The 14,435-nt window shown below is 30.7% G+C and overlaps 1 protein-coding gene across 1 annotated transcript; it reads left to right on the forward strand.

Annotated features, from left to right (window-relative positions):
- Positions 1-12,211: 12,211 nt before the first annotated feature.
- LOC119612601 (gamma-butyrobetaine dioxygenase) lies at positions 12,212-14,126 on the forward strand. The gene is made up of 4 exons (XM_037968410.1): positions 12,212-12,836; positions 13,116-13,242; positions 13,408-13,716; positions 13,779-14,126. The coding sequence occupies exons 1-4, from the start codon at positions 12,272-12,274 to the stop codon at positions 14,095-14,097; spliced, it is 1,320 nt and encodes a 439-aa protein (XP_037824338.1). The 5' UTR covers positions 12,212-12,271; the 3' UTR covers positions 14,098-14,126.
- Positions 14,127-14,435: the final 309 nt, after the last annotated feature.

Below are 14,435 nucleotides of genomic sequence, written 5' to 3' on the forward strand. Positions count from 1 at the left end.
GACTATAGACTAGACTATAGACTAGACTATAGACTAGACTATAGACTAGACTATAGACTAGACTATAGACTAGACTATAGACTAGACTATAGACTAGACTATAGACTAGACTATAGACTAGACTATAGACTAGACTATAGACTAGACTATAGACTAGACTATAGACTAGACTATAGACTAGACTATAGACTAGACTATAGACTAGACTATAGACTAGATAGACTAGACTATAGACTAGACTATAGACTAGACTATAGACTAGACTATAGACTAGACTATAGACTAGACTATAGACTAGACTATAGACTAGACTATAGACTAGACTATAGACTAGACTATAGACTAGACTATAGACTGACTATAGACTAGACTATAGACTAGACTATAGACTAGACTATAGACTAGACTATAGACTGACTATAGACTAGACTATAGACTGGCCTATAGACTAGACTATAGACTAGACTATAGACTAGACTATAGACTAGACTATAGACTAGACTATAGACTGGCCTATAGACTAGACTATAGACTAGACTATAGACTAGACTATAGACTAGACTATAGACTAGACTGTAGACTAGACTATAGACTAGACTATAGACTAGACTAGACTATAGACTAGACTAGACTAGACTATAGACTAGACTAGACTAGACTAGACTAGACTAGACTAGACTAGACTAGACTAGACTATAGACTAGACTAGACTAGACTATAGACTAGACTAGCTAGACTAGACTAGACTATAGACAATAGACTAGACTATACTATAGACTAGACTATAGACTAGACTATAGACTAGACTATAGACTAGACTATAGACTAGACTATAGACTAGACTATAGACTAGACTATAGACTAGACTATAGACGAACTATGACTAACTATAGACTGACTATAGACTAGACTATAGACTAGACTAACTAGACTATGACTAGATAAGACTAGACTAGAGACTAGACTATAGACTAGACTATAGACTAGACCTATAGACTAATAGACTAGACTATAGACTAGACTATAGACTAGACTAAGACTAGACTAGACTAGACTAGAGACTAGACATATAGACTAGACTATAGACTAGACTATAGACTAGACTATAGACTACTAGACTATAGACTAGACTATAGACTACTAGACTAGACTATAGACTAGACTATAGACTAGACTATATACTAGACTATAGACTAGACTAATAGACTAGACTATAGACTAGACTATAAGACTAGACTATAGACTAGACTATAGACTAGACTATAGACTAGACTATAGACTAGACTATAGACTAGACTAAGACTAGACTATAGACTAGACTAGACTAGACTATGACTATACTATAGACTAGACTATAGACTAGACTAGATAGACTAGACTATAGACTAGACTATAGACTAACTATAGACTAGACTATAGACTAGACTATAGACTAGACTATAGACTAGACTATAGACTAGACTATAGACTAGACTATAGACTAGACTATAGACTAGACTATAGACTAGACTAGACTAGACTATAGACTAGACTATAGACTAGACTATAGACTAGACTATAGACTAGACTATAGACTAGACTATAGACTAGACTATAGACTAGACTATAGACTAGACTATAGACTACTATGACTAACTATAGACTAGACTATAGACTAGACTATAGACTAGACTATAGACTAGACTATAGACTAGACTATAGACTGGCCTATAGACTAGACTATAGACTAGACTATAGACTAGACTATACTAGACTATAGACAGACTATAGACTAGACTATGACTAGACTATAGACTAGACTATAGACTAGACTATAGACTAGACTATAGACTAGACTATAGACTAGACTATAGACTAGACTATAGACTAGACTAGACTAGACTAGACTAGACTATAGACTAGACTATAGGACTAGACTATAGACTAGACTATAGACTAGACTATAGACTAGACTATAGACTAGACTATAGACTAGACTATAGACTAGACTATAGACTAGACTATAGACTAGACTATAGACTAGACTATAGACTAGACTATAGACTAGACTATAGACTAGACTATAGACTAGACTATAGACTAGACTAGACTAGACTAGACTAGACTAGACTATAGACTAGACTAGACTATAGACTAGACTAGACTATAGACTAGACTAGACTATAGACTAGACTAGACTATAGACTAGACTAGACTAGACTAGACTAGACTAGACTATAGACTAGACTAGACTATAGACTAGACTAGACTATAGACTAGACTAGACTAGACTAGACTAGACTAGACTAGACTAGACTAGACTAGACTATAGACTAGACTATAGACTAGACTATAGACTAGACTTAGACTAGACTATAGACTAGACTATAGACTAGACTATAGACTAGCTATAGACTAGGACTATAGACTAGACTAAGACTAGACTATAGACTAGACTATAGACTAGCTATAGACTAGACTATAGACTAGACTATAGACTAGACTATAGACTAGACTATAGACTAGACTATAGACTAGACTATAGACTAGACTATAGACTAGACTATAGACTAGGCTATAGACTAGACTATACTTTCTTAATTAGCATAAATTTTCTATTATTAGCATAAAAATGCTCCCAAAATTTAAACGACCTGCCTTATTGCATACAGCGCCATTAATTAAAGATTCATCTCATTAAAGTTAAATAATCCACACACACAAACACTCTTGTGACCACGAAATGTTTTCTTTTTTTAATAATTTTTTTATTACAGTATCTGAGGTTGAAAAAAAATAATAAATAGAAACGTACAATTCCAAAGGAAATTATTGTATTCATTTGTAACTCTTTTGCACAGATACACAATGTACAAAACATACAAATATGCAAATCAGTCCGTGTGTTAACAGAAATGATTAAGTCATTAATGTGACTCCATTGTATGTTTGTAATAAATTCACAGCCATAATAATTAAAGGTAGTGAAAGGTAAAAAATGAATGCAAATATTGAAAATTTAAAAAAAAAAAATCATTTCCTTTTTCCAAATTTTACATTTATACAGTTTTATTATTACTCTACTTTCGTCAGTAGGATTGGTGATATATAGTAGATATTTTGTGCAAAAAGTCTTAATTTTATTAAAAAGTTTTTAGTAGAGGAAAGTAAATTTTTTTGAGATCATTCAAAAACAATCTGTAAATATTAAATTTGCGAAATCAAAATTTAGCCGTGATCCTTTGAAGTTCCTATCACGAATCGAAGAGTTGCTGTGTGGTCGACCATGTCTAACTATATTTCCTTACTTGTTAGTGAATGTCACTGTATTAAAAAAAAAGTTTGGTTGTGATTAATGCGTGCATGTATTTGTGCAATATTAATGCAAACCTTGACATACTGTAAACAAAAGTATATACATACATATGTATGTATGTATGTATATGCACATATAAATAAATAACAATAGTAAATACTTTTTTAAAACATATTGTATAAACGAACATATTAAAATACACAGGCATGCAAATTTATGTGTATAAACACAAAATGTTTTTAAACACACATGCTTTTTAAAAAATTTTTAATTTAAGATTCTAGCATTGTGTCATTTTTAGCTTTGTAAGGGAGAAAGAATGAAATATAAACACTTTGATATTAGAAATTTCTACAAATACATAGATAAACAAAATTTTATTTTACTCAAGCATAGATATATAGACTTATTATAATACATAATTTCGGCTATGAAGAATCTTACATCCTACAACAAAGCCTGTACCATTAATGTAAACTTAACTTTGGAAGATGGTCTATATCTATTTACCATTTTGGTGATAGTTAAGATTTTCCTATATATAGTTAGTGACATAAAAGTCTGGGTGATATTCTGAATGGATCATTTAATGACGGTTTGGGTCATAGACCGCGTGTGTACGGCCAATTATAAATTAATCCACATAAAATTTTAAAACAGAATTTTGAATTCTATAAAACTTGCTTTTGTCGGATTTCGCAGTTATACTAACGTGATTTTTATGCAGGTAATGAGCGTTGAAATTATATTCTGAAGGATTATTTTTATTGGATCAGATTTTCATGAAATTTGACAAACGGGTATACGTTTATATACAACCTGTGTAAAATTTCTTCCTATAGTGGTATTCTAAATCCAGTTATAAACTTAATATAAACACAGTGTTTGAAGGAGACCTCTACATAAGTACGTATTTCAAGTAACATTATATTATGGACAAACGAGAACAATTTGACGTGCTGCAAGCGGGAAAACAAAGTAAGTATAGCCTATTTTTCTGATAGGGGGTATAAAAATTGTAACAAATAAATACATGTTAAAAGTGAAAATATACAAGAGGTAATAAATTTTGATGTGTATGTGGAACGTTTGTCGTAAGTGTCATAAATAGCTATAACTAACTAACTAACTAACTAACTAACTAACTAACTAACTAACTAACTAACTAACTAACTAACTACTAACTAACTACTAACTAACTAACTAACTAACTAACTAACTAACTAACTAACTAACTAACTAACTAACTAACTAACTAACTAACTAACTAACTAACTAACTAACTAACTAACTAACTAACTAACTAACTAACTAACTAACTAACTAACTAACTAACTAACTAACTAACTAACTAACTAACTAACTAACTAACTAACTAACTAACTAACTAACTAACTAACTAACTAACTAACTAACTAACTAACTAACTAACTAACTAACTAACTAACTACTAACTAACTAACTAACTAACTACTAACTAACTAACTAACTAACTACTAACTAACTAACTAACTAACTAACTAACCTAACTAACTAACTAACTAACTAACTAACTAACTAACTAACTAACTAACTAACTAACTAACTAACTAACTAACTAACTAACTAACTAACTAACTAACTAACTAACTAACTAACTAACTAACTAACTAACTAACTAACTAACTAACTAACTAACTACTAACTAACTAACTAACTAACTAACTAACTAACTAACTAACTAACTAACTAACTAACTAACTAACTAACTAACTAACTAACTAACTAACTACTAACTAACTAACTAACTAACTAACTAACTAACTAACTAACTAACTAACTAACTAACTACTAACTAACTAACTAACTAACTAACTAACTAACTAACTAACTACTAACTAACTAACTAACTAACTAACTAACTAACTAACTAACTAACTAACTAACTACTAACTAACTAACTAACTAACTAACTAACTAACTAACTACTAACTAACTACTAACTAACTAACTAACTAACTAACTAACTAACTAACTAACTAACTACTAACTAACTAACTAACTAACTAACTAACTAACTACTAACTAACTAACTAACTAACTAACTAACTAACTAACTAACTAACTAACTAACTAACTAACTAACTAACTACTAACTAACTACTAACTAACTAACTACTAACTAACTAACAACTACTAACTAACTAACTAACTAACTAACTAACAACTACTAAGTAAACTAACATCAACTAACTAACTAACTAACTAACAACTAACTAACTAACTAACAACTAACTAACTAACTAACGAACTAACGAACTAACTAACTACTAACTAACTAAACTAAACTAAACTAACTAACTAACAACGCAACTAACTAACTAACTAACTAACTAACTAACTAACTAACTACTAATAACTAACTAACTAACTAACCGAACTCACTAACTAACTAAGCTAACTAACTAACTAAAACCTAACTAACTAACTAACTAACAACTAACTAACTAACTAACTACTAACTAACCTAACTACAAACTAACTACTAAGTAACTAACCTACAAACTAACAACTACTAACTAACAAACTAAGCTAACTAACTAACTCTAACTAACTAACAACGAACTAACTAATACTAACTAACTAACTAAAACTAACTAACTAACTAACTAACTAACTAACTAACTAACTAACTACTAACTAACTAACTAACTAACTAACTACTAACTACTAACTACTAACTAACTAACTAACTAACTACTAACTAACTAACTAACTAACAACTAACTAACTAAGTAACTACTAACAACTAACTAACTAACTAACTAACAAACTCTACAACTACTAACTAACTAACTAACTAACTAACTAACTAACTAACTAACTAACTAACTAACTAACTACTAACTAACTAACTAACTACTACTACTAACTAACTACTAACTAACTAACTAACTAACTAACTACTAACTAACTAACTACTAACTAACTACTAACTAACTACTACTACTAACTAACTAACTAACTAACTAACAAACTAACAACTAAGTAACTAACTAACAAACTAACTAACTAACTAACTAACTAACTAACAAACTACTACTAACTAACTACTAACTAACTAACTAACTAACTAACGAACTAACTAACTAACTAACTAACTAACTAACTAACTAACTAACTAACTAACTAACTAACTAACTAACTAACTAACTAACTAACTAACTAACTAACTAACTAACTAACTAACTAACTAACTAACTAACTAACTTTGTTGAATTTTAATTTTTGGGGTTATAACACTCTTAAAGTTAATATCTGTGTGTGTTTTTTAACCACATATGCATATTAATATTATGTCCTGCAACATATAAAATTCCCATTAAAAAAAACCCTCAAAATAAAGAAAATTTCGACTGTTCCTTTCGTTTGTAATAAAAAATTTATTATTAATTCTATACTCTCCACCAGCATTACAAGTGATGTGGAGTTGTTATTCCTTAATATTAAAAAAATATTCATCTAAAATCTTAAGTGTCTGTGTTAATCATACGAAGCAATATAAATTAACGAAATTTGAAACTAAAAGAACCAAATTTAAACAGCCATGATTGAATATGAATCAAATCTTTAAGACAATGTATTTTCGCAAATTTTCAATCATTTAATTGGACTAAAATTTAACACCAGTTAGTTTAAGACACTAATGAACAAAATAAGATCTATCCAAACAAAATCGATATTTTTAGGCACCTCTAGTGTACATACATAGGTGCAGGGTTGTTAAGATTCGCCACTGCGGGATATTGCACTCTTGTTTTATTGCGTTTTTTGCTATAATTTTATAACTTTAACACGCAATTGTTATGTCATAAAGTTTATTTGTGTTTTAAGGGAGAGTGTATAGATTTAACATGAAATTTTCATATTAAAATTGTTAATTAATTGAATAGGAAAAAAAGTTTCAAATTAATATATCACATTTTGTTAATTAAATTCAAACAGAAATATTATTACGACTGAAATATTTATTTATAAAAAATGCAACTGTGTATGTATTTATGTTTTTTCAAATACATTAACAATTTAAACAATACTTTAATATCTTTAGTTTAATATTAAAATTATTTTTCCGCTATTAATTCAATTTTCTACATTCCCTACAAAAAATTCCAATAAATAAAATAAAACGAAAAATTGTAATAAATAAAAATAACATCGACTTCCTTATTATTTTCTATTAAAACAGCATTAGAGAGTCATTCATCAAGTTGTCGAAATATAAAATATAAATTAATCTTCGACATTAACAATAATACAAACAATATGCTGAAAATGTCAGTAGATCTCTGGTCAATAGATTTATGGCTAAGACGAAATTAAGAGGGAATGAAATACACAACATCTAAACTGAAATTTATTTATTCGTCCTTCAGTGAATATATGAATGATGCTTCGAAATTGTAAATAGAAAAACTGTTGGATTTAAATGAAAAACAAAAGGAAAACTTAGAAAAAAAAAAAAAAAAAAAACAGAAGAGGAAGAATATCTGTAAGCAGCAAAATGAAACAAAGTAAGTTAAGAGTAAAAGTAATAAATAAACTCAAGGACTTCTTTATCCTGTGCACATTTACATAGTAATTCAATGGGAAATAAGTGTCTTAGAAATTGATCGAATAAATTGGCAGGTTATTTTGTGTTTTTCATTTATACTTCACTTACTTTTATACTGCTGGTCTTTTGCGAAAATCCGGACTGGGTGATTGGGGTGTTTATTTAAATTGCTTAATATTATAAAATAATATAAGAAATATTAAATTTTAGCTTAGGTAGTTCCTTTAAGATCTTAATTTTCAGAGAATCCTTGGAATTAGCGATTTGGTAACCACCTAATGGTATTTAAATTTTGCTCAATTTTAAATTTGTCGAATATTTTGGTTTATTTTCCCATTTACTTCTTTATTCGTGTTTCTTTTTTCCACAAACACTTTTATGCTCATCATCACAATGTTTATGTTCTGCTAACATTAAATTTATTGAATAAATATTTAAAATCATACTTACGCTTGAAATAAACCGCATAGTACTAGATCATAATGATAATCCTCTCTCTCTCACTCTCCGCATCATTATTTCACAGAAATTCATTGAATATATACATACATATTAATGGTATTAAAATGAGAAAAGTTTTTGGCAAATCTTAGAAAAAAACCGTAGGAGTTTTAGTAATTGCTACCCAGTAGTTTTACAAGGAACCCATGTGGTCCTATTACAAACAACTCGATCATTGGAGGAAACATTACATTAATTTTCACATCTTAATAATATAGAGAAAAACTTTGACTATAATACGCGAAGTCTTACTAACAAAGCAGTAACGTAACTAATACAGTAGTGAAGCATAAATCGTATTAGACAGCCATTTTGAACTATGGGGTTGGAAGTATGTATGAAGTTTTTTAATTCTTTTACATAATAGAGAAAAAAATCAAAAAGCTGCAAATAAATACAAACAATAATTTCGAGAACTTTATTTGATTATGATCATTTGCACTTATTGTTAACTAAATAAATTGTGAAAAAGAATATTAATAAATAATAAAGTTAAGATACTCATTTACTAAACACATTTTATATTACATACATATTTTTATACCCTACACCACTTTAGTATATTGGATTTGTGCTGATGTTTGTAACATACAAAAATATTCGCCCTAGACCCACCTTAAAGTATACCAATCGGCATAGAATCGTTTTCTGAGTCGATTAAGCTATGTCCGTCCGTCCGTCTGGCTGGCTGGCTGTCCATGTAAACCTTGTGCGCAAGGTACAGGTCGCAATTTTCAAGATAATTGGATGAAATTTGGCACGCACGTTTTATTTGACGCAAGGACGAAGCCTATTGAAAATGGTTAAAATCGGTCCATTATTTCACCTAGCCCCCATAGAACCCCCCGAAAAGGGCTTCTGAGCTCATAATTATGTTAAATATACAGATATATCGATAAAATACGGCACAACTAAGTTTTATAGAAGTCCTGATGACCCTGCAAAATTTCATAAAGATCGGGCCCCATTTGACCCTATCTCCCATACAAAGTCCCCTTCAGAAATTTACTTGAATATCCCAAATTAACTTATAAACACAAATATCGCGATGAAATTCAGCACAATAAAATATTATGTAAATATAAATATATTCACAAAATTTTATCGGGCTTGGTCCATATTTGCTCCTATCCCCCATATAAAGCCTCTTTCAGAAAATTAGTTTTTCATCCATAAATTGCTTAAATGTATCGGAACAAGGAAATAATCACATTTAATATTCATAACTGGTGTAGGGTATCATATGGTCGGCCACGCCCGACTATACTTTCTTACTTGTTAAAATATGTACAATGAACTTTGTACATACATAGATATGAACATATAGTATGTTATATGTATATGAAAAAATTGATTTAAACTGATTAGGTAGAACTAAATAGTAGCCAAAAAATTAAGACTAAGTTTAACCTATATTCTATTATTAAACTACATATATGCATGTTATTTATATGGTGACAATAAGTCTAGCCAAAACATCACGCGATATAACATGTGCCATTCTACTGTACATAATACATACATATGTATACATTTAAAATAATCTTATCTCTACCTTTAAATAACTAAGTCATTCATGCTTAACTAATAATATAATACTTACAATTAAAAAATAGAAAACCATGATAGTGTGAAACCTAACTATACAAATTCTCATGTCCAGTCTATGTCTAGTCTATGTCTAGTCTATGTCTAGTCTATGTCTAGTCTATGGTCTAGTCTATGTCTAGTCTATGTCTAGTCTATATTCTAGTCTATGTCTAGTCTATGTCTAGTCTATGTCTAGTCTATGTCTAGTCTATGTCTAGTCTATGTCTAGTCTATGTCTAGTCTATGTCTAGTCTATGTCTAGTCTATGTCTAGTCGTATGTCTAGTCTATGATCTAGTCTATGTCTAGTCTATGTCTAGTCTATGTCTAGTCTATGTCTAGTCTATGTCTAGTCTACGTCGAGTCTATGTCTAGTCTATGTCTAGTCTATGTTCGAGTCTATGTCTAGTCTATGTCTAGTCTATGTCTATTCTATGTCTAGTCTATGTCTAGTCTATGTCTAGTCCTATGTCTAGTCTATGTCCTAGTCTATGTCTAGTCTATGTCTAGTCTATGTCTAGTCTATGTCTAGTCTATGTCTAGTCTATGTCTAGTCTATGTCTAGTCTATGTCTAGTCTATGTCTAGTCTATGTCTAGTCTATGTCTAGTCTATGTCTAGTCTATGTCTAGTCTATGTCTAGTCTATGTCTAGTCTATGTCTAGTCTATGTCTAGTCTATGTCTAGTCTATGTCTAGTCTATGTCTAGTCTATGTCTAGTCTATGTCTAGTCTATGTCTAGTCTATGTCTAGTCTATGTCTAGTCTATGTCTAGTCTATGTCTAGTCTATGTCTAGTCTATGTCTAGTCTATGTCTAGTCTATGTCTAGTCTATGTCTAGTCTATGTCTAGTCTATGTCTAGTCTATGTCTAGTCTATGTCTAGTCTATGTCTAGTCTATGTCTAGTCTATGTCTAGTCTATGTCTAGTCTATGTCTAGTCTATGTCTAGTCTATGTCTAGTCTATGTCTAGTCTATGTCTAGTCTATGTCTAGTCTATGTCTAGTCTATGTCTAGTCTATGTCTAGTCTATGTCTAGTCTATGTCTAGTCTATGTCTAGTCTATGTCTAGTCTATGTCTAGTCTATGTCTAGTCTATGTCTAGTCTATGTCTAGTCTATGTCTAGTCTATGTCTAGTCTATGTCTAGTCTATGTCTAGTCTATGTCTAGTCTATGTCTAGTCTATGTCTAGTCTATGTCTAGTCTATGTCTAGTCTATGTCTAGTCTATGTCTAGTCTATGTCTAGTCTATGTCTAGTCTATGTCTAGTCTATGTCTAGTCTATGTCTAGTCTATGTCTAGTCTATGTCTAGTCTATGTCTAGTCTATGTCTAGTCTATGTCTAGTCTATGTCTAGTCTATGTCTAGTCTATGTCTAGTCTATGTCTAGTCTATGTCTAGTCTATGTCTAGTCTATGTCTAGTCTAGTCTAGTCTATGTCTAGTCTATGTCTAGTCTATGTCTAGTCTATGTCTAGTCTATGTCTAGTCTATGTCTAGTTCTATGTCTAGTCTATGTCTAGTCTATGTCTAGTCTATGTCTAGTCTATGTCTAGTCTATGTCTAGTCTATGTCTAGTCTATGTCTAGTCTATGTCTAGTCTATGTCTAGTCTATGTCTAGTCTATGTCTAGTCTATGTCTAGTCTATGTCTAGTCTATGTCTAGTCTATGTCTAGTCTATGTCTAGTCTATGTCTAGTCTATGTCTAGTCTATGTCTAGTCTATGTCTAGTCTATGTCTAGTCTATGTCTAGTCTATGTCTAGTCTAGTCTAGTCTATGTCTAGTCTAGTCTATGTCTATGTCTATGTCTATGTCTATGTCTATGTCTAGTCTATGTCTAGTCTATGTCTAGTCTATGTCTATGTCTATGTCTAGTCTATGTCTAGTCTATGTCTAGTCTATGTCTAGTCTATGTCTAGTCTATGTCTAGTCTATGTCTAGTCTACGTCTAGTCTATGTCTAGTCTATGTATATGTCTAGAAATACTATCTTAATTTTTGAGTGTACAAATTATCAACGTGTAATTAAAATTAATACAAATTGTATATATATAGTATTATCAACTATTTGCAGCAAATAATCTTATAAACTCTTACGCACTCAATTTACCAACAACAAAGTCTCTTATCAGTAGATCAGCTGTTTTCGGTTTATTGTCCATTTGTTTGGTGAAAGAACAATTGCTGATATTTAATTTAGCACTTAAACACTTTACATACAATACAAGGCACTCGAACTGTTGCGGTTGTTTATACATTTAGTAGCCGTTGACCAAAAAACAATTTAATATCATGTACAGCAGTCGCTATAGTAGATTCATAACAAATTTCAATTATGTACTGGCAAAGCAACAAATATTCAGCGGCATTTTAAGAACCAACTCTAAAAGCACTTGCATTGCTAGAGCGAATATTGTCCTTAAACGTTGGCTTAGTACACAACTGATAAATGATGGTAAATTGATAATAGTGAGAGAAGATGAAGGACGGGCTGACGATAGACGTAAAATGAAATTTCCCACAGTCTGGTTACGCGATAATTGCCAATGCAGTGAGTGCTTTCATGACACGACCAAAAGTCGTAAAATCAATTGGGAACGTTGCAGCAATGAAACGGCCATACGTGCTGCACAAGTAACAGTCGACAGCAGCGAAAATGCAATAATCATAGATTGGCAAGATGCCCATAAATCAAAATACGATTTAAAATGGTTAAAGCAACGCGATTTTAGTCCAGAGCAGCGCAAAAAATACACTGAAGAAGTTTATAAGCCGAAGGAAGTAATATGGGGCAAACAAGACTACAATGAAATATTGAGAATTTATGATTTTCAAAAGATTATTGCAAATGATTTGGGTAAGGTCAAGGTGGTGTTAATATTAATGTTATTTGAAGTGATTTTTATTGCCATTTTTTGGGGGGTGTAGTTGTACAAAGTGTAAGGGTTGTAAAATATTTATTTTATAGTTTGCAGTTTACGAAAGTTTGGCAAAAAATATGAAAAGTTTAAGAAAGTTTTCAAATACGTATAAAATGATATGAATTTTAAGTAAAAGAAAATTTTATTTGATTTAATTTTGTTCGGAAATTTAGTTTAAGGTCGTGTTAACAAACTTTTTGAAACTTTTTTAACAGATCTTTACAACTGGCTGAAATCTCTGGCTGTGTATGGTGTTACAATTATCAAAGATGCTCCACATGATAAAACCGTTTCGAGACAGTTGGCTGATCGTATTGGATTTATTAAAAGGACCACTTATGGGTAGATACAATAATTTCTCTAGTCTATATCATTTCCATTTGTAATTCGGAAACTTTATAAAATAATAAGAAAATTTGTAAATGAATTAAAAACTTTGAGAAATACAATTGGAAATATAATTATTTTAACATTAATATTAAAATTCCTGAAATTGTTCTTTTACAGTGAAGAATTTGAAGTGAAATCCAAAGAAAATGCTCGCAACTATGCTTATCTGATGACGCCTTTACCGTTACACATAGACATGCCCTATTATGAATATATTGCAGGCATTAATATTCTACATTGTCTAGTACAATCTAAATCCCAAGGTGGAGCAAATCTTCTAACAGACGGTTTTTATGTGGCTGAACAATTAAAACAAAATTATCCTAAATATTTTGAAATCCTATTGAAAACTCCGGTGGACTGGTATGATATAGGAAAGGACAGTGGAATGGAATTTCATAACATATGGAGGGAACCAGTAATAAAGTAATTTCTTATTCAATTATTATCATTACATTTTTTATAAATAATTAAGTTATGTTTTTTAGTTTGGACACCGATGGTCGTTATCATCGCATCAATCACAATACCACCAAACGTGATAGTCACTTTACGGTACCTTTAGAAGTAGTCGATTTGTGGTATGAAGCTTATGATAAATTTTTACAAATCGCTTACGCTTCCACTGTGGAGCTTAAAACGAGCCCTGGTGAGGTATTTGTTTTTAATAATAGACGTATGCTGCATGGTCGTACCGCTTATACGGATTCCGCGGAGAATAAACGTCATTTGATTGGTGCCTATGTGGACTGGGATATCATTTATTCGAAAATGAGAATTTTAAAGGCAAAACTGAAGAATGTTTGACATTAGGTATATGTAATGTAAATATTAAATTTTTTTAATACATAAATAAATTATGGTGATGGGACATAATTTTTATACACGGATTTTAATTTGCCTTTAAATAACCTTCAGACACCAGACTAGGACGAAAATTTTCTCCGATAAGCTTAGACTATTCATATGATTGTTTAGTGTCTGTATTGTATTTTAGGCTGAAGTTTACACTATCGAAAGGTTAAGTTTGACAGGTAGATGCATGTCTTATAACCCAGTACAGCATTACAAGGGTCCAAATTGATGGGTTTGTAAAGAATCTGTAAGAAAAAAGGAATAGACCTTGCCGGCCTGGTGGTCTTTTT

This window comes from Lucilia sericata, unplaced genomic scaffold (genome assembly GCF_015586225.1).
Source record: "Lucilia sericata isolate MDLA Ls3-8-SP2 unplaced genomic scaffold, ASM1558622v1 Contig001754F_arrow, whole genome shotgun sequence".
Classification (NCBI taxonomy): Eukaryota; Metazoa; Arthropoda; class Insecta; order Diptera; family Calliphoridae; genus Lucilia; species Lucilia sericata.